This window comes from Ovis aries, chromosome 1 (assembly GCF_016772045.2).
Source record: "Ovis aries strain OAR_USU_Benz2616 breed Rambouillet chromosome 1, ARS-UI_Ramb_v3.0, whole genome shotgun sequence".
Taxonomy (NCBI): domain Eukaryota; kingdom Metazoa; phylum Chordata; class Mammalia; order Artiodactyla; family Bovidae; genus Ovis; species Ovis aries.
Genome location: NC_056054.1, coordinates 186,852,218 through 186,871,439, shown reverse-complemented (window position 1 = coordinate 186,871,439; position 19,222 = coordinate 186,852,218). Strand labels below are relative to the sequence as shown.

The following is a 19,222-nucleotide window of genomic DNA, read 5'->3' as shown; positions in this document are numbered from 1 at the left end:
ATTGCAAGGTGGATTCTTAACCACTGGACCACCAAGGAAGTCCCTGGATCTACTTTTAAGGAAAACTTTCCATGTTGTCAATAGGTGTTATCTATTTTTGTAATGAATTATGATGGAAGAGTTAATAGTCTCTGCGTTAAGATGATGATAACATTTTAAGAGAAAAAATAATTTATTTTATGAGGGCCTGTGTCTTATTAAAAAGTTACAGAAGATTTCAAACTTCTTTTCTCAGATAATAGTTGGTGGAGTGGCAAGTACATCGCAAGATATACAGACTTATGCTTCTTGCACATTTTTGGCTGCAAGTATGAAAGAAGGGAAGCAGGGAATTCAGAAAAATAAAGATTCTGTTCAGCTTGGAGCAATTGAGGCCTGTGTAATGTGGCTACTAGAAAATGAATTCATCCAGATGACTGAAGCTAGTGATGGAACAGAAGGTAAATATGACTTCTGAATTGCAACTTCCTTTTTTATCTTTAGTGATTTAGAGTATCTAAGACTGTTTTAGTAAAAGAAAATTGACTTATCAACTCATTTTAAGTGAATCAGTGCTGTGTTCAGCAACATCAGACAAGTAGCATGGAGCCTGCTGATAAATATCCATGCATTGGATTCTGTTTGTAAAATTGATCAGAGCCTGAAAGATTAATTACAGAATGCTAAAAGTCAATATTTTGTTTTATTTTTAACATTTGATCCTTTTTTTCCCCACCCCCATTCCCAAACCAGGAAATGTGTATCATCCAACACACCTTGGTTCGGCAACTCTTTCTTCTTCACTTTCTCCAGTTGATACTTTAGATATTTTTGCTGACCTACAAAGAGCAATGAAGGGCTTTGTTTTAGAGAATGATCTGCATATTGTTTATTTGGTAAGTTCTATTTTCTTCATTATTATCTTTGTGAAAATGAGGAGGAAATACCTATAAAGAATCCTGAACATCAAAAATACCCTAAGGGAATATATTGTCTGCTTTCCTTGACTAGGATAGTACTGGTGGGAATAGAGATGAAGTAAGACGAATTGTAGTAAGTAAGACGAAGTAAGACGAAAAGTAATAAGCTAAATGTTCTAGTGACCTTTTAAATCTGCTTGCCTACTTGTCTGTTTTTTCTAGCTTTCTTTCAAAAGGATTTGAGATGATTTATTAAAAACATGCATTATACAATTTGTAAGAACACAGCAAGGGGCAATGAGGTATCTGGAAATTAAGGATAAGATCATAATGTAAAACTCAAGCAAAGATTGGTACATAAACAAGAATACCAGTAAGTCATGTACAATTGTTGTACCCAACATTGATTCTGGGCTATCTAGCAACTGTAGCAAAGAGTGAAGCTGGTTAGTCTTGATATTAATAAGATAAAAAACAAAAAAGAACTATTGCGTTTTATTGCCTAAGAGAAATGTAGTCCTAAAAATCAGACTATGGGACTTATATTTTTTTATAAAGTATTTATAATAAGTGCGATGAGGAATTTTAAAAGCTTGTTTAAATTAGATAATCTTTTATAAATATTATTTCTTAAAATGAAGATTTTTTTAATAATAATTGGGTAAAATACAGTTTGAGGTCATATTCTCTGGCTAGAACCTGACTGGAAATACGTAATTTTGCAATTAAGAGTAGATGTGGGGAGTGATGTAGGCAAGATGGTTGTAAAAGAGATCTCTGACTCTAGTCCTCATCAGAGATACGAATTAGCAACTATTCACAATCAAGAACACTTTCTAAAAATCCTAGAACCTGGTGGCGAGGTTAAAACACTCTTTTAGAGTGCAAAAACTGCGAGAAGCCACATTAGAATGCTAAGAGCAGTGGTTTCACTTTGGCTGTGTTGCCCCTCCTTCCAGCAAGCACAGTGCCTCACTGGAGAATCCATGGTTTCTCTAGTGGGGAAAAGAGAGTCAAGGTTGGCATCCAGTTTCCTCAGCATTCTGGAACATTCCTTGGGAAGTCATTTCTGTCTCACCTCACAGAGAAACCTAGGGGAATTGGCAAGGTTAGATAGACCACCAACAGTCAGTTAGGAACAAAGAAACAGATGGGGCTTACAGTGACCAGTATTTGGATCATGGCGGTGATACTGCATCTCTCTCTTAATCAGAAAGACCATCAAATGATTCCATTCTCTGTGGCATCTGAATGATGTCCCCATTTGATTGGGAAGCAAGGTGAGCAGTTCTGCCCCGCTGGCATTCCTAGCCTGTGCATAATTCTCAATGTATATACTTATAAATTTTTATTTTTTATAGGAATAAAAAATTTTATTCTTTTTTCATAAGAATGAAAAACTATCTTGAGGGAATTCATACAGGGAAGATGTAGTAACAGAGTCAGATTAAGAATGTGATTTATGAGCTCTTAATAAAAAGTTATAATAAAAACTTTAATTAAGAAAAGAGAGGGAGCCAAGCCAGCAGCCCTGCCAGCTGCAGAGCTTGCCTGCAGCCTTGCCTGACCAGGGAGCCTGACTCTGGAATATAGCCTGGAATCCTGCATGAATACAGAGTTCATCCTTTGGGCCCACCCACCTGTGGAGCACAGTCTCTGCCTATACTTGAACAAGGAATCCAGCTAATGGCACCAACTAACCAAGGAGTACAGTTTGTTCCTGCTTGACCAGAGAACCCAAGGAGCAGCCCTACCCAACCTCAGGGCCTAGCCAACCTGCCTGACTGTGTAAGCACAGCCATGGGTCATGCCTAACCATGTAACCGGGCTAGCAGTTTCGCCTGACCAGGCAGCTCAGGTAGTAGTCCTGTTTGACTGCAGAGCTGCTGAACCAGTGACCCTCCCGGCCGCGCGCCGCCCCCCCCCCCCCCCCCCCCGCCCCAACCAGAGGCCCTGCCTGTTCCCTTATGAATTCTACCAGCTGGCTCTTTCCCCAGACTAGCCTGAATAGTGAAAATCTTTTCTCTGGCAAAGCAAACATGAAGATTGGAAAAAGTGACCACTTCCTCAAATGCACAGACACCAACACCAACATGCAAGAATAATGAAGAATAGGGGAAACATGACACCACCACCATCATCAAATAAATTAATAAAAACTTCAGTAACCAAACCTAAAAGAGATCTATGAACTGACTGACCAAGAATTCAGAATAATTCTTTTAATGAAATTCAGTTAACTTCTTCGAAGAAAACCCAAATAGACGACTGAACAAAATTAAGAAGTCAATACATGAACAGAATGAGAAGTTCAACAAAGAAATAGAAACTGTTTTACAAAAGCCCCCACCCCACTAAGCCTCCAAAACCCAGAAATCCTAGAGCTGAAGAATACTGTGAGTGATCTGTAAAATTCAATAGAGAGCTTCAAAAGCAGACTTGATAAAGCAGAAGAAAGAATCAGTGAATTCAGATAGGTCATTTGAAATTGCACATCCAGAGGAAGGGATGTTGGGGGGGTTGGCTAGAAAATAGAGAGTGAAAAACCCCACAAGACTTATGGGACACCATCATATATATTATTGAAGTCCAAGATGGAGGAGGGAGAGAAAATGACAGTCTATTTAAAGAAATAATGGCTAAAAATATCCCAAATATGGGGATAGATAGGGACATGAAGCTAAGAGGACCTCAAACAGGTACAACCCCAAAAGACTTCATCTTGATACATCAAACTGTCAAAAGTCAAAGATGAGAATTTTGAAAGCAACAGGAAAAAAGACTGTTGTCAAGTACAAGCAAACCTCATAAGGCTATCAGATTTCTCAGCAGAAACTTTGCACAGAGATTGGTATGATGTATCAAAATATTGAAAGAAGAAAACTGCCAACCAAGAATACTATACCTAGCATGCTGTCTTTCCGAAATGAAGGTAAGATAAAGATTTTCTCAGACAGACAAAAGCTGAAGAAATTCATCATCCCGGACATGCATTTATAAGAAATGCTAAAGGAAGTTCTTCAAGCTGAAATGAAAGGATGCTGTTTAACAACATAAAACATGCATGTATATAACTCACTGGTAAAGGTAAATTTATAATCAGATTCAGAATTCAGAATATAATGGTGATATGCAAATCATTTATACAAAAGTTAAAGACAAACATTGAAAATAAATAATTATAATTTGCTAATGAATACATAAAATGTAAATTATAATATTAACTACATTAAATGAGAGGGGATAGAGAAGTAAAAATACTGTTTTTATATAGAATCAAAGTTATCAGCTTAAAATAGAAAGTTAAAGCTGTGTATACAATGGAACATCATTTACCTATTAAAAAAAAGAGGAAACCTTTCCATTTGTGACAACATGGATTAACCTGGTGGGCATTGTGCTAAATGTAATAACCAGACAGAGAAAGACATACTTTGTATAGTTTCACCCATGTGGAATATGAAAAAGTTGAACTCAGAAGCAAAGTGGAATGGTACTTGCCAGGGGCTGGGGTGTGGGTGATATGGGGAGATGTTGGTCAAAAGGTACAATCTTTTAGTTACAGGCATACTTCCTTATTTTATTGTGTGTTGCTTTGTTTTATTGTGCTTTATAGATACTGCATTTCTTTTTTATAAATTGAGGGTTTGTGGTAACCTTACATTGAGTAAGTCTCTTGGTGCCATTTTTCTAACAGCATTGTTTTTATTTTTTAATTTAAAAATTTTTATATACTTATTTTTGGCCATACTTTGTTGGCTTGTCTTCAGCCAGGGACCAAACGCCAGTCCTCAGCAATGAGAGCATGGCATCCAAGTCACTTCACTGGACTACCAGAGAATTCCCTAACAGCATTATTGTTTTGAAAAATATTTACTTGGCCTTGCTGGGTCTTAGCTGTGGCATATGGGATCTAATTCCCTGACCAGGGATTGAACCTGGGCCCCATGCATTGATGCAGAGTTTTAACCATTGGAACACCAGGGAAGTCCCAGCATTATTATTATTTTTTATAATAATTTATGTATTTTAGTTGCGCTGGGTCTTTGTTGCTGTGTGTGGGCTTTCCTTAGTTGTGGAGAGTGGGGACTACTCTCTAGTCGTGTGCACAGGCTTCTCATTGCAGTGGCTTCTCTTGTGGAGCACAGGTTCTAGGCACACGGGCTCCAGTAGTTGCAGCACAGGGGCTCATTAATCGTGGCTCACAGGCCATGGAGCCTGCAAGCTTCAGCAGTTGCAGCATGGGCTCAGTAGTTGTGATGCATGGGCCTTACTGCTCTTTGGCATGTTGAATCTTCCTCGACTGGGGATTGAACTTTTGTTCCCTGAATTGGCAAGGCAGATTCCCATCCACTATACCATGAGGAAAATCCCGAGAATTACTTTTAAATTAAAGTGTGTGCTTGGATTTTATTAGACATAATCCTATTGCATACTTAAAGAGACTACTTTTATATGCACTGGAAAACCAAAAAACTTGTGTGGCTCACTTGATTGTGATAATTGCTTTATTGCGATGTTTTAGAATGAACCTACAGGATCCCCAAGGTATGCCTGTGTAAGATGAATAAGCTCTGGGAATTTAATGTACAGCATAGTGATTATAGCTAGCATAGTGATTATAGCTAGTCATACTATATTGTATACTTGTATTTGCTTACAGAGAGAATCTCACCATACACTCACACAGTGGTAACTGTGTGAGGAAATAGATGTGCTAATCACCTGATTGTGGTACTTGTTTCACTGTGAATACATATATCAAACCATATTATTGTACCCTTTAAATAAATATATTTGATTTCATTTGTCAGTTACCTCAATAAAGCTGGGAGGAGTGAAGGAGCAAATATATGTGTTTTGATAAGCAAGTGAGTAGGGAGTAAATCTGAAATTATTGTAAGAATTAAGGCTTGTCAAGAAATGTATTTCAATAAAAACACTGTATAGGGGCGAGCACTAGGAGAAATGTCTGGACAGGGTCATTTTTTTCCTCCCTTCTAGTGAGCATATGTACTTCTACTTCACATGTGTACTTCATATGTTCAAAGTTCTGTGCCTGAGAATGTGGCTAAGAAGAATCTCAAAGCTGGTCTTACCAGTTATCTGGCATGGCCTTAAAAATAAGTCTCACTTATTGTACAGGGGTTATGATTATGAGCTCTAGGGTTAGACTTCCAGTTTACTTCCATGAAAATTAGATTTAATGCAAGAGGCTTGCCAGGAGGCACAGTGGTAAAGAATCTGCCTGGCAGTGTGGGAGGTGCAAGAGACTTGGATTTGATCCCTAGATTGGGAAGATCCCTTGGAGTAGAAAATGACAACCCACTCCAGCGTTCTTGCCTAGAAAATTCCATGGACAGAGAAGCCTGGTGGCTTATAGTCCATGTGGTCGCAAAGAGTTGGACACGACTGAGTGACTGAGCACACACACATGCTATATACATTACTTTCTGCCTTTAACAGTTTTTCCCCTTTAACAGTATATCTTGGAAAGCAGTCTTTATCAGTTCATGAAGACTTATTCTTTTTATATCTGTATCACTCCATTGTGTATGTGGATATACCATTGTTTATTCAGTCACTTCCTCTGAGGAATATTTGAATTGTTCCCAGTATTCTGGTATGGCAGATGATGCTGCAGTGAATAACTTTGGTGCATAATATTGTAGTTTCGATGGAGGTGTATCTTTAGGAAAGAATCCAAGAAGTATGATTGCTGAATAAAGTGTAAAGACATGTGATTTTGGTTTTTGCAAAATTGCTCTCTCTGGAGTTTGTATATTTTCCAATTTTACTAGTGCTATATGAGGTGGTTATTTTTCTACAACCTCATAAAAAAGGTATATTGTCAAGCTTTTATATATTTTTTAAGCTTTTCTATTTTGTGTATACTCTTAATTTGCATTTTTATTATGGATAAATTTGAACATTTTTTTCTGTATGTTTAAGGCAGTATGCTTTTATTTTCTATGAATTGTCCATGTCTTTTGCACATTTTTCTATTGTATTTTTAGTCTTTTTCTTAAGTTTTAACAGTTCTTTTATATATACTAAGAGAGTAGTTCTTTGTGGTATAAATACTTTTCTCCTAGTTTTCCACTCAGCTTTTGATTTTGTTTATTATGTATTTTGTATAGCGTTTTAAAATATATAGTTGAATTTTGAACCTTAGAATCAGTGAGAAATGATTTGCTCGCTCTGGGATTATAAAGAAATACTGTCACATTTTCTTCAAATAATTATATGATTCTAGTCTCTCTTTTGAGCTCTGTTCCATTTAAAGTTTATTCTAATATATGGTTCTTCAATTTTATCTTTTTTTATAATGGCTATCTGTAGTCACAACTTCATTTATTAAAAAGGTTTGATTTATACACAATGACTGAAAATTTTTCTTCTGCTTTCATTTAACTCCCCCCCCCCCCAGTTTTTATGTTGTAGTATGTGTTTGTATTTAGATATATTTCTAATTTCCATTTGTTGTTGGGTATATTTTTGTTTCATTTGTTGACCTGACAATAGACCAATTTTACTAATATGTACACTATTACATTTGTTTTAATTAAAAGCGTTTATTGTATTATCTAATAGGGTTAGTTTCACTCTTCTTTTCTGATGTTCATACCTATTCTTGCTTGTGTACCTTTTAGTATAATGCTTAGAATTAACTTGATATTTTCATTGACATTGTTAAATTTATACATTAACGTGGGGGAAAACTGATTGACATCCTTCTTTTTTATTTGATTGGTCTTATTCATGAAAAGAGATGTTTCTTTGAGTCTATTTTGGGGCTTTCAAGAGTGTTCTGAAAATTTTGTCATAGAGAATTTGAGTTTTTTTGAAAATAGCTTTGTTGAAATACAGTTCACATAGTATATCATTTAATGTGTATAAATCAATAATTTTTAGTATGTTCACAGAGTTGTGCAATCATTAGCATCTAATTGCATAACATTTTCGTCACCCCAGAAAGAAACCCTGTACTTACTAGAAGTCACTCTGCATTTTCTTTCAACCTTCTCATTCTCCCCTACCCCTGAGCAGCCATTAGTGTGCATTCTGTTTTTCTGTAGGCTTTTTATTCTGTTCTTATTCAGTATATAGAATTATATAATATGTTATCTTTTACAGCTGGTTTCTTTCACTTAGCATAATGTTTTCAAGATTCTTCCATGTTTTATCATGTATCAATACTTAAGTTATTTAATGCAGAATAGTATTCATTGTATGGGTGGTGGTGTTGTTCAGTCTCTCAGTCATGTCCAACTCTGTGACCCCATGGACTGCAGCATGTCAGACTTTCCTGACCTTTATCATCTCTTGGAGCTTGCTCAAACTCATGTCCAGAGAGTCGATGATGCCGTCTAGCCATCTCATCCTCTGTCACCCCCTTCTCCTCTTGCCGTCAATCTTTCTCAGCGTTAGGAACTTTTACAATGAGTTGACTCTTGGAATCAGGTAGTTAAAGTATTGGAACTTCTGCTTTAGCATCAGTCCTCCCAATGAACATTCAGGGTTGATTTTCTTTAGGATTGACTGGTTTGATCTCAGCTCCCAGAGACTCTGAAGAGTATTCTCTAGCACCAGATTTCAAAAGTGTCAATTCTTTGGCACTCAGCCTTCTTTATGGTGCAGCTCTCACACCCATACATGACTTTTGACCTATTTGTATTTTTGAATCTGTAATGTGTCTCTTATAGACAGCATATAGTTGGATTCTGTGTTGTTTTTTTTAATCCAGTCTGTCAGTCTCTATCTTTGATAGATTATTTAGCCCACTCATATTTAATGTTACTGTTGATGTAGTTGGATTTACATTGTCCATGTTTTGTCTCTTTATTTTCTATGTGTCTCATGTCTTCCTTTGTTCTCTTGTCTTTTTACTGGTTTCTTTTGAATTTAGCAAACACTTTTGTGTATAACATTTAAACTTCTTTAATTAATTTTTCTATATATTTTTTGAAGTTATTTTCCCATTATTTACTCAAGTGGTTAGCGTATGCAGTTTTATGCCAAAGTTTTCATCATATTAAAGACAAATTATCACATCATAATATTTTATTCTTAGTATTTATAATGGAAGAAATAAATTTAATTATGTTATATACTTTTAAAACTATCATAATGAAAAGATGTTGTCTACAACATTAGAGGAATAAAAAATAACTGCAGCTGTAAAGAAATTAAAAACAAAGAAGCAAATAAATACTCTTACACTTTTTATTGGGCTTCCCTGGTGGCTCGTATGGTAAAGTGTCTGTTTGCAGTACGGGAGACCCAGGTTCAATCCCTGGGTTGGGAAGATCCCCTGGAGAAGGAAATGGCAACCCACTCCAGTACTCTTGCCTGGAAAATTCCATAGACTGAGGAGCCGGGTAGCCTACAGTCCATGGGGTCGCAAAGAATCAGACATGACTGAGCGATTTCACTTTCACACTTTTTGTACTATCCTAGTAAGAACAGTCGCCTATGTTACATATGCTGATTTTCCTCTTTCCTTCCATATTTTTAAACACTACTTGAATAAACCTTAAAAAATTTAGAGCAAAAATAAATAAATAAAATAAAAATTTATACTAACTTAATTCCATGACAACGAGAAACATTCTTGTATATCTGTATTCTTATTCCTTTTTTTGGGTGGCTGCTTTTAGTATTTTTCTCATCTGTGAGTTGCTTGTGATTAAATGAAGTTTCCATATTAATGAGACATTATCATGTTTAGAAATCCAAATATTGAGGCTTTTGTTTTTAATATGAAGTTCACATCCACAATTTTGTCCCTTTTGTAATTTTAAGTAATGAATGATGTTTCCTTCCTTTAGGTTACACCTGTGTTTGAGGATTGGACTACTATTGATTGGTATCGATTTTTCTGTTTATGGGAGAAGTTGCCAGCTTCTATGAAGCGGGTGGCAGAGCTAGTAGGAGTTGAAGAAGGGTTCTTGGCTCGCTGTGTGAAAGGAAATTTAGTAGCCAGAACTGAGAGACAGCACCGACAAATGGCCATTCATAAAAGGTAAATATCAGGGAGCCTGGACTATTCTGTTTTCAACACAGTATTGTATTTGCAGCAGATCCAGTTTTGACTGAATATAGTAAAATTTTCAACTTCTTGTATTTACTAAATTTATTAATATTTCAGTTTCTTTGTAGCTTATAAGAAGCCACTGTATATTGAGACTTTTAAAAGTAGAACATTTAATTACTTCTTCCCTTAAAGAAGATGTGAATCAGAACTGCCAACTTCGTATGAGGATATGGTTTGTATTATACTTAGAAGTTCTGATTCATTACCAGTAGAGAAGAGCCATTTGAAAGATTTCAGGTGGAGAAATTACATAGGCTTTAGCTTTTTTGAAATACAATAAAATTGCTTTTCTTAAAGCAATAGTTTCATATTATTTACGTCATACTCAAGTGTAAATTTGTTAAGGATTATATACAAATACATAAAATCCAAATATACTTGGATGATTTGTGGCACAATTGCCTTTCACATCAAAAGCCAATTGATTTGTTTTTTTATAACCAAATTTCGGTTGAAACATGATTTGATGCTATAATTGTGTATCAAGCGTTCTTTAAAAAAATATTTGTGCCATCACCTTTCTTGAACTAAATCTCATTTCTTAAAATTAGTTAGTAGTATTGAAATGTGGAAGAAATCTTTTTGTTATACAGATATTAGTTTTTTGCTATAGTGCCAACATATGTTAGAATTTACTTTTACAAACATTGAGGTCTTTGTCCACTAATACTATATCCTATTAAGAATCTTCTCTTTTTCTCAGAGGTGTAAACCCTTTCTTAACTTTTTTGGTTCTTTCTTAACATTTTTTGGTTCGTTCTTGTTTCTCAGCATCTATATTGTGCTTTCATAGTAAACATAAGTGACCTCTCACTGTACTTTTGGTAATTTACTTTCCAGGTTTTTTACCAGTCTTGTGCTATTAGATTTAATCAGTGAAGTTCCCTTGAAGGAAATTAATCAGAAATATGGATGCAATCGTGGACAAATTCAATCATTACAGCAGTCAGCTGCTGTTTATGCAGGTCAGTTAAATAAGCATTCCCACATTTATTTAGGACTCTGTGGTTTGAGGTCAAATTAAGATCACTTTTTTTTCAAATTCCATTTTACTGTAGGCTTCTTTAAAAGTGATGCGATCATGTCAAACCATAATTTTGTATAGTTCCTGTCATCATCAGAACACCTACAACAGTGACTCCTCTGGGCTCAGTGACCCTGCTGTAGAAGACTGGCAGCTAGCTGAGTGTCTGTATCTTGGTCCCTTTCTATCTGTTAGCAACCTGCTGACCGTCTCTCTTCTTTCTGTTTTTCTTTTTCTTTTTCTGGGGGAGGTGTCTTGAAATAAGAAGTAGACATAATTTTCACTTGTCTTGCCTTTTTCAAGTTACTGATTAATACTTGTTATTGTAGAGGATGGCAAATAAAGAGGGATTTCTGGACTTCTATCTCACTGTTCTAAATATTATCTCTTCTCTAAGGAAATACTGTTCTTCCTTAATAAAATTAAGCTTATTTTTTCTAAGGTAGGCAAACAAGGGAAGTTCTAGATCTGATTTTACTAAGAAATCCTTCAGTCATTAGGAAGGCAGTCCTGGGCTACTGGAGACTGTGTTTATAAGTTTGATTGTGAAGGTGTGTGCATATGTGAAAGAGTACTGAGGGAAAGATGCTGAGAGAGGGTAGTAACTTATCTTTAACTCACTGGCAACAAAGATCTCAGATTACCTCTAGAATTAATGTTCTCATAGGAAGGTGATTTTCTTAATGATTTGATGCTTAGCTGCTCTGGCCTCTTTATTTTAAGAGAGTATAGCTATCAAGCTGGGCAACTTCTTTATTTTTTAAGAAGGTATCAGTGGGACCTTTATTCTTTGGAAATAGTCCTCTTAGCACTTGACAATTTAAATTAGTTCTCTTGTTTTCTCTGGGTGGAAACCAGAGTACTTTCTTCCTTAAAATAAGGAAGAATGAGAGAGAGAAAGAGAGGAATGAACTAATGAGGGCTTTATGTTTGTTTTGTTTTTATGTGCTCTGCCTCGATTTTTTTCGAATGTAAATTTATGATTAAGAATAAACAAGATAATAGTTAATGTGTCTAGCCAACTAGCTAGGCCCTTAATATAGGTCTGCTCTACTATTAATTTACACTTTGGGCCTGTTAAACTTTATAGTTCTATAGGGAAAAAAAAAGAGTGAAGCAACTACCTCTCAAGAAATGGAGAATTGGTCTAGAAAGAATTTTTAATTCAGTAATTATTCCATGAATATTCTAGGGATGGTTACAGTGTTTTCCAACCGCCTGGGCTGGCACAACATGGAACTACTGCTTTCCCAATTTCAGAAGCGTCTTACATTTGGCATCCAAAGGGAGCTGTGTGACCTGGTCCGGGTGTCATTACTTAATGCACAGCGGGCCAGATTCCTCTATGCATCTGGTTTTCTTACTGTGGCCGATCTTGCTAGAGCAGATGTTGCTGAGGTGGAAAGTGTTCTGAAAAATGCTGCACCTTTTAAAAGGTAAGAAAATCCCCTCGTCTACATAGGTTATTAAATGAAACAGGCTAATTTGTAAGTAGTAGATAATTTGTTAAAATATTTTTCTCTTAGATGATATCATGCCATATTTGACATAAGTGAAAAAAAATCTGGCTACTTTCACCCCCTCGAGAATTACTTTTTTGTGTATATATATTTAAAATATATTTTATGACTTTTAAAAAATATTAATTTATTTATTTTAATTGGAGGCTAATTACTTTACAGTATTGTATTGGTTTTGCCATACATTGACATGAATCTGCCACGGGTGTACATGTGTTCCCCATCCTGAACTACCATCCCACCTCCCTCCCCATCCCATCCCTCTGGGTCATCCCAGTGCACCTGCTTTGAGCACCCTGTATCATGCATCGAACCTGGACTGGCAATTCGTTTCACATATGATAATATACATGTTTCAATGCCATTCTCCCAATCATCCCACCCTTGCCCTCTCCCACAGAGTCCAAAAAACTGTTCTATACATCTGTGTCTCTTTTGCTGTCTCGCATACAGGGTTATCATTACCGTTTTTCTAAATTCCATGTATGTGCGTTAGTATATTGTCTTGGTGTTTTTCTTTCTGGCTTACTTCACTCTGTATAATAGGCTCCAGTTTCATCCACCTCATTAGAACTGAGAATTAGAATTAGAACTTAGAATTCAAAAGTTTTCTTTTTAATGGATGAGTAATAATACTCCATTGTGTATATGTACCACAGCTTTCTTATACATTCATCTGCTGATGGGCATCTAGGTTGCTTCCAAGTCCTGGCTATTATAAACAGTGCTGCGATGAACATTGGGGTACACATGTATCTTTCATTTCTGGTTTCCTCGGTGTGTATGCCCAGCAGTGGGATTGCTGGGTCATATGGCAGTTCTATTTCCAGTTTTTAAGGAATCTCCACACTGTTCTCCATAGTGGCTGTACTAGTTTGCATTCCCACCAACAGTGTAAGAGGGTTCCCTTTTCTCCACCCTCTTCAGCATTTATTGCTTGTAGACTTTTGGATGGCAGCCATTCTGACTGGCGTGAAATGGTACCTCATTGTGGTTTTGATTTGCATTTCTCTAATAATGAGTGATGTTGAGCATCTTTTCATGTGTTTGTTAGCCATCTGTATGTCTTCTTTGGAGAAATGTCTGTCTAGTTCTTTGGCCCAGTTTTTGATTGGGTTGTTTATTTTCTGGAATTGAGCTGCAGGAGTTGCTTGTACATTTTTGAGATTAATTCTTTGTCAGTTGCTTCGTTTGCTATTATTTTTTCCCACTCTGAAGGCTGTCTTTTCACCTTGCTTATAGTTTCCTTGTTGTGCAGAAGCTTTTAATTTTAATTAGGTCCCATTTGTTTATTTTTGCTTTTATTTCCATTATTCTGGGAGGTGGGTCATAGAGGATCCTGCTGTGATTTATGTCAGAGAGTGTTTTGCCTATGTTTTCCTCTAGGAGTTTTGTAGTTTCTGGTCTTACATTTAGAATTTTAGTCCATTTTGAGTTTATTTTTGTGTATGGTGTTAGAAAGTGTTCTAATTTCCATCTTTTACAAGTGGTTGACCAGTTTTCCCAGCACCACTTGTTAAAGAGATTCTTTTCTCTGCTGTTTATTTTTGCCTCCTTTGTCAAAGATAAGATGTCCATAGGTGTGTGGATTTATCTCTGGGCTTTCTATTTTGTTCCATTGATCTATATTTCTGTCTTTGTGCCAGTACTATACTGTCTTGATGACTGTGACTTTGTAGTAGAGCCTGAAGTCAGGTAGGTTGGTTCCTTCAGTTCCATTCTTCTTTCTCAACATTGCTTTGGCTATTTGAGGTTTTTTTGTATTTCCATACAAGTTGTGAAATTATTTGTTCTATCTCTGTGAAAAATAACCTTTGGTAGCTTGATAAGGATTGCACTGAATCTATAGATTGGTTGATAAGGATTACATTGAATCTATAGATTGCTTTGGATAGCATACTCGTTTTCACTATATTGATTCTTCTGATCCATGAACATCTATTTGTGTCCTCTTTGATTTCTTTCATCAGTGTTTAATAGTTTTCTATATATAGGTCTTTTGTTTTTTTAGGTAGATAAATTCTTAAGTATTTTCTTCTTTCTTCTTTTACTGGTGTGTGCTCTCAGTGTCTTGGCCACACTGGATTTGCCCCCGCTTATGGCGTGTATGCTTTCCCAGTCTACGCTGCGTAGGCTCTAGGTTGCTTTGCTGGGAACTGTCTGAGGTGGGCCCTGACTTATATGCACTTCTCAGGCCTAAGCCGCTCATGTTCAGGTTCTCGGGTACTCTACAAAGGTGCAGACTCAGTTGGGCCTGCGTTTTGTGCTCTTCCTAGGTCTAAGCAGCTCAGGTGAGCAGGTGCTTGGTGAGTGCAGTCACCCCCAAGTGGGAGCTGTGACTTATCACCTCCCCCTTCCCTGCTGCTCGGTTTTCTGGGTGTACAACTGGCCCGCCTTCTCAGGTGTGCTGTGTCTCTCTTCTGGGGAGCTGAGCTGATATCTGACTCCAACCCTCTCGGTGGATGTCGACCGTCCAGAATCCCAAGAAGTCTTGGTTAGCAGTGAAGCCTGCTTGCAGTTTGGTAGAGGATTTCTCTCTGGGGCCACGATTGCCCCCTTCTGGCTCTGGCTGCCCTTCCCTGTCTATCTTTAGTGGAGGATGGGCTGGTCCACAGCCAGGGAGCCGGCCTGGCGGTGTCTTAGGTTATGGCTTTTCACGGGATAGCTATCCCACAGTCTGGGTTGCTATCTCAAGTTAGTTCCCTCAGATTGCCCTCAGGGCATTCAGGCACCATCCTTACGCTAAGCAATGCAGCCCACGCCTCCCTGTCTGGCCCTAGGTTGCTAGTGGCGGATGTGAGCTTCTGCACTGCTTCTCTGCTGGGAGTTGCTGTTATGCACGTAATCTGTGGGTTTTAATTATTTATTTTTCCTCCCGGTTATGTTGGCCTCTGGGGTTCCAAGGCTTGCCACAGACTCACCAGTGAGAGTGTTTCTTGGTGTTTGGAAACTTCTCTCTTAACTCCTTTCCCGTGACGGATCTCCGTCCCTACCTCTTTTGTCACTCTTTTATCTTTTATATTTTTTCCTACCTCCTTTTGAAGACAATGGGCTGCCTGTCTGGGTGCCTGATGTCCTCTGCCAGCATTCAGAAGTTGTTTTGTGGAATTTACTCAGGGTTCAAATGTTCTTTCGATCAATTTGTGGGGGAGAAAGTGGTCTCCCTGTCCTATTCCTCTGCCATCTTAGGACCGCCCCCCTATTTTATGACTTTAAAGGCACTTTTAAAAGTATCATAACTTTCTCCTAGAAAGACTGAGTAAAGCTGTTACCAATGCTTTCTGCTTTGATGGATTTTAGTTCTCAGTATATATCCAGGACTCATTTTAGACTTTCCTTCAGGCAAGAATACTTTAATATTTATTCTTCTTGAATATTCTTTGGAACCCTAGTCCCTCAAAACCAGTTTATGAGAAGAGGACTCTTTGACATATATGTGTGTATATGTGTGTGTTTAAAACTAATTCATTGAATGGGCTGGTCTCAGGATATTATCAAGGAATAGGTTATTTTCTCAACCACTATTCTTTGAACTCTCTGTTTTATGGAATCTCAGCCAGATCCTATAGCTCTTTAGGCACTTTCAAGTGTTAACAGTTTTATTTTAGGTTTTAAAAATTTGTTCTAAATTAGAGCCTTAATCTCATTTCCAGTTCAGTGCTTCCTTCCTCCCACTCATTTTAAGTGCAGATGCTCCCATTTAAGAACCTTGACACAGGCTCTGAAACTTATAACATGTGGGAAGGGATGGGGGGGCATAATCAAAGGAAAGGTCTCACTGCCCAGTGCCACCTCACATCATGGGCTTTATTCTGTGTATCTGGCAGCAATGCAGGTTTGGTTCTTGCAAACTGGCCCTGGTGCAGCATGCACTGCAACCAGTTATAGTGGTATAGCTGCCTCTGCCTAGATTTTGAAGGATGAAATTGCCTGGAGTCCTGAGCATGTTCAACCTGAGGAGCGGACTGTTGCAGTGGGAGGCCCACTGTGGAGTCTCCACTTGGACAGTGCCTAGTGGGGGCAGGGCTATGTTCTTCCCCAGATTGGAAGATCCACTGGTGTGCCATTTTGTCACTATGGGTGTGCCTCTGGCTAAAACCTACATAGAGTATGCTTTAAAACCTACTTATAAAGGTGTTGATCTCCCCTGAAGCCTGTGATTTTCATAGAATCTTTGAATACATTTATACTTGCTTAGAAATATGTAATAAAAGACCTGAGGTGAAAAAATTTGTCTGTGGGCATATCTCTATGGTAACAACATACCAAATATCATGCTTAACCCTTTCAGGAAGTCATCTGAAAGCAGTGCATATTTTTAAAAATTTAATCAGAAAAAAGTTGTAAACACATTTTGAAATCTCTTCATTATGTTAAGGCCATTATTGCCATGACAGTGCCTCTTCTGAAAGCCCCAAATCATCATTGATCAAAATTAGTGACATGTAATAATAGGACAGATCAATATTATCTGCCTCCTCATGGGACACACTGAAAAACACACAACATTATTCCTGAAATATTCTTATCAGAAATGTCTACCTTGAATTTAACTGTAGGGAAACATCTGGCAAACCTTAATTGGAAGACACTCGACAAAGTATGTGGCCTGTACTTTTCAAAAACATCAAGTCATAAAAACAAAGACTGAGCTGATTCTAATTAAAGCAGGCTAAACTACTGCACAGTTGTACTCATCTCACACGCTAGTAAAGTAATGCTCAAAATTCTCCAAATCAGGCTTCAGCAATACGTGAACTGTGAACTTCCAGATGTTCAAGCTGGTTTTAGAAAGCGCAGAGGAACCAGAGGTCAAATTGCCAGCATCCCCTGGATCATGGGAAAAGGTAGAGAGTTCCAGAAAAACATCTATTTCTGCTTTATTGACTATGCCAAAGTCTTTGACTGTGTGGATCACAATAAACTGTGGAAAATTCTGAAAGAGATGGGAATACCAGACCACCTGACCTGCCTCTTGAGAAACCTCTATGCAGGTCAGAAAGCAACAGTTAGAACTGGACATGGAACAACAGACTGGTTCCAAATAGGAAAAGGAGTACATCAAGGCTGTATATTATCACCCTGCTTATTTAACTTATATGCAGAGTACATCATGAGAAACGCTGTGCTGCAAGAAGCACAAGCTGGAATCAAGATTGCTGGGAGAAATATCAATAACCTCAGATATGCAGATGATACCACCCTTATGGCAGAAAGTGAAGAGGAACTAAAACAGCCTCTTGATGAAAGTGAAAGAGAAAAAAAAAAAAGTGAAAGAGAAGAGTGAACAAGTTGGCTTAAAGCTTCAACATTCAGAAAACGAAGATCATGGCATCTGGTCCCATCACTTCATGGGAAATAGATGGGGAAACAGTGGAAACAGTGTCAGACTTTATTTTTGGGGCTCCAAAATCACTGCAGATGGTGATTGCAGCCATGAAATTAAAAGATGCTTACTCCTTGGAAGGAAAGTTATGACCAATCTAGATAGTATATTCAAAGGCGGAGACATTACTTTGCCAACAAAGGTCCGTCTAGCCAAGGCTATGGTTTTCCCAGTGGTCATGTATGGATGTGAGAGTTGGACTGTGAAGAAAGCTGAGCACCAAAGAATTGATGCTTTTGAACTGTGGTGTTGGAGAAGACTCTTGAGAGTCCCTTGGACTGCAAGGAGATCCAACCAGTCGATTCTGAAGATCAGCCCTGGGATTTCTTTGGAAGGAATGATGCTAAAGCTGAAACTCCAATACTTTGGCCACCTCATGCGAAGAGTTGACTCATTGGAAAAGACTCTGATGCTAGGAGGGATTGGGGGCAGGAGGAGAAGAGGACGACCAAGGATGAGATGGCTGGATGGCATCACCGACTCGATGGACGTGAGTCTGAGTGAACTGTGGAAGTTGGTGATGGACAGGGAAGCCTGGCGTGCTGTGATTCATGGGGTTGCAAAGAGTCAGACATGACTGAGCGACTGAACTGAACCTTATTATGTTAATTATGTCTTATTCATTCCCCAATGCCAGTACTTCATGTGTCTTTGAATTATTTATTAAAGTCTACCAGTTGTTAGTGTAGTTCTCTCTTTGTCTTCTTGTGTCTCTTACAGTGTTTGCTGATGCTTGTTATTTAGAGTGTAAATATTCATAGTAAATATGACTGATAGATAGTTATCTTTATTGTGCTTTTGGTTTTGAGCCTTAAATTATACCCTTCTTGGAGTGCCCCTCACTGCTTTCTTCTTGTTTCCCTTAGCCTGGAAATTCCTTTTCCCATCCCTTTATTTTTAGCCTTCTTGAATTGCTTTGTTTTAGATGTGCTTTTTGTGTACCACATTAAGTTGTAGTATTGTTTTGCTTTCTGATACAAATTGAAAATCTGTTTTTGTGTGTGTGTGCTTGAAAATTTATAATGTAATTCCTCATTTTAATTTTTTAATAATTAAAAATATCAAATGATCATTTGAAGATCTTTTAAATAGATAAAAAGATTAATTCTGCTCACATTGATTGATACAAATAATATGTCTGGTGTAAATTCTCTGAAATTATTTTATAATTATGTATTGTGTAATGTTTGTTATATTTCTTTAAGGGTACTCTTTGGTACTTTATTTTTAAATTTAGAAAAGTTTATATTTTTGTTTTATTGGTACCTTTTATTATCTGGTTTGTTAAGATTTTAA

The 19,222-nt window shown here is 37.4% G+C and overlaps 1 protein-coding gene across 8 annotated transcripts in view; it reads left to right on the top strand.

Annotated features, from left to right (window-relative positions):
* The window catches only part of POLQ (DNA polymerase theta), a 102,833-nt gene that overhangs the window by 31,199 nt on the left and 52,412 nt on the right, over positions 1-19,222 (top strand). For all 8 annotated transcript variants that reach the window (XR_006056162.2, XR_006056171.2, XR_006056170.2 and 5 more), the window contains 5 exons: positions 236-440; positions 733-875; positions 9,731-9,924; positions 10,837-10,961; positions 12,213-12,456. Coding sequence is in view for 5 of the 8 variants with exons in the window: in XM_042231980.2 (XP_042087914.1) it covers positions 236-440; positions 733-875; positions 9,731-9,924; positions 10,837-10,961; positions 12,213-12,456 (911 nt within the window). In the remaining 3 variants the exon portion in view is untranslated. The remainder of the gene's footprint in view (positions 1-235; positions 441-732; positions 876-9,730; positions 9,925-10,836; positions 10,962-12,212; positions 12,457-19,222) is intronic.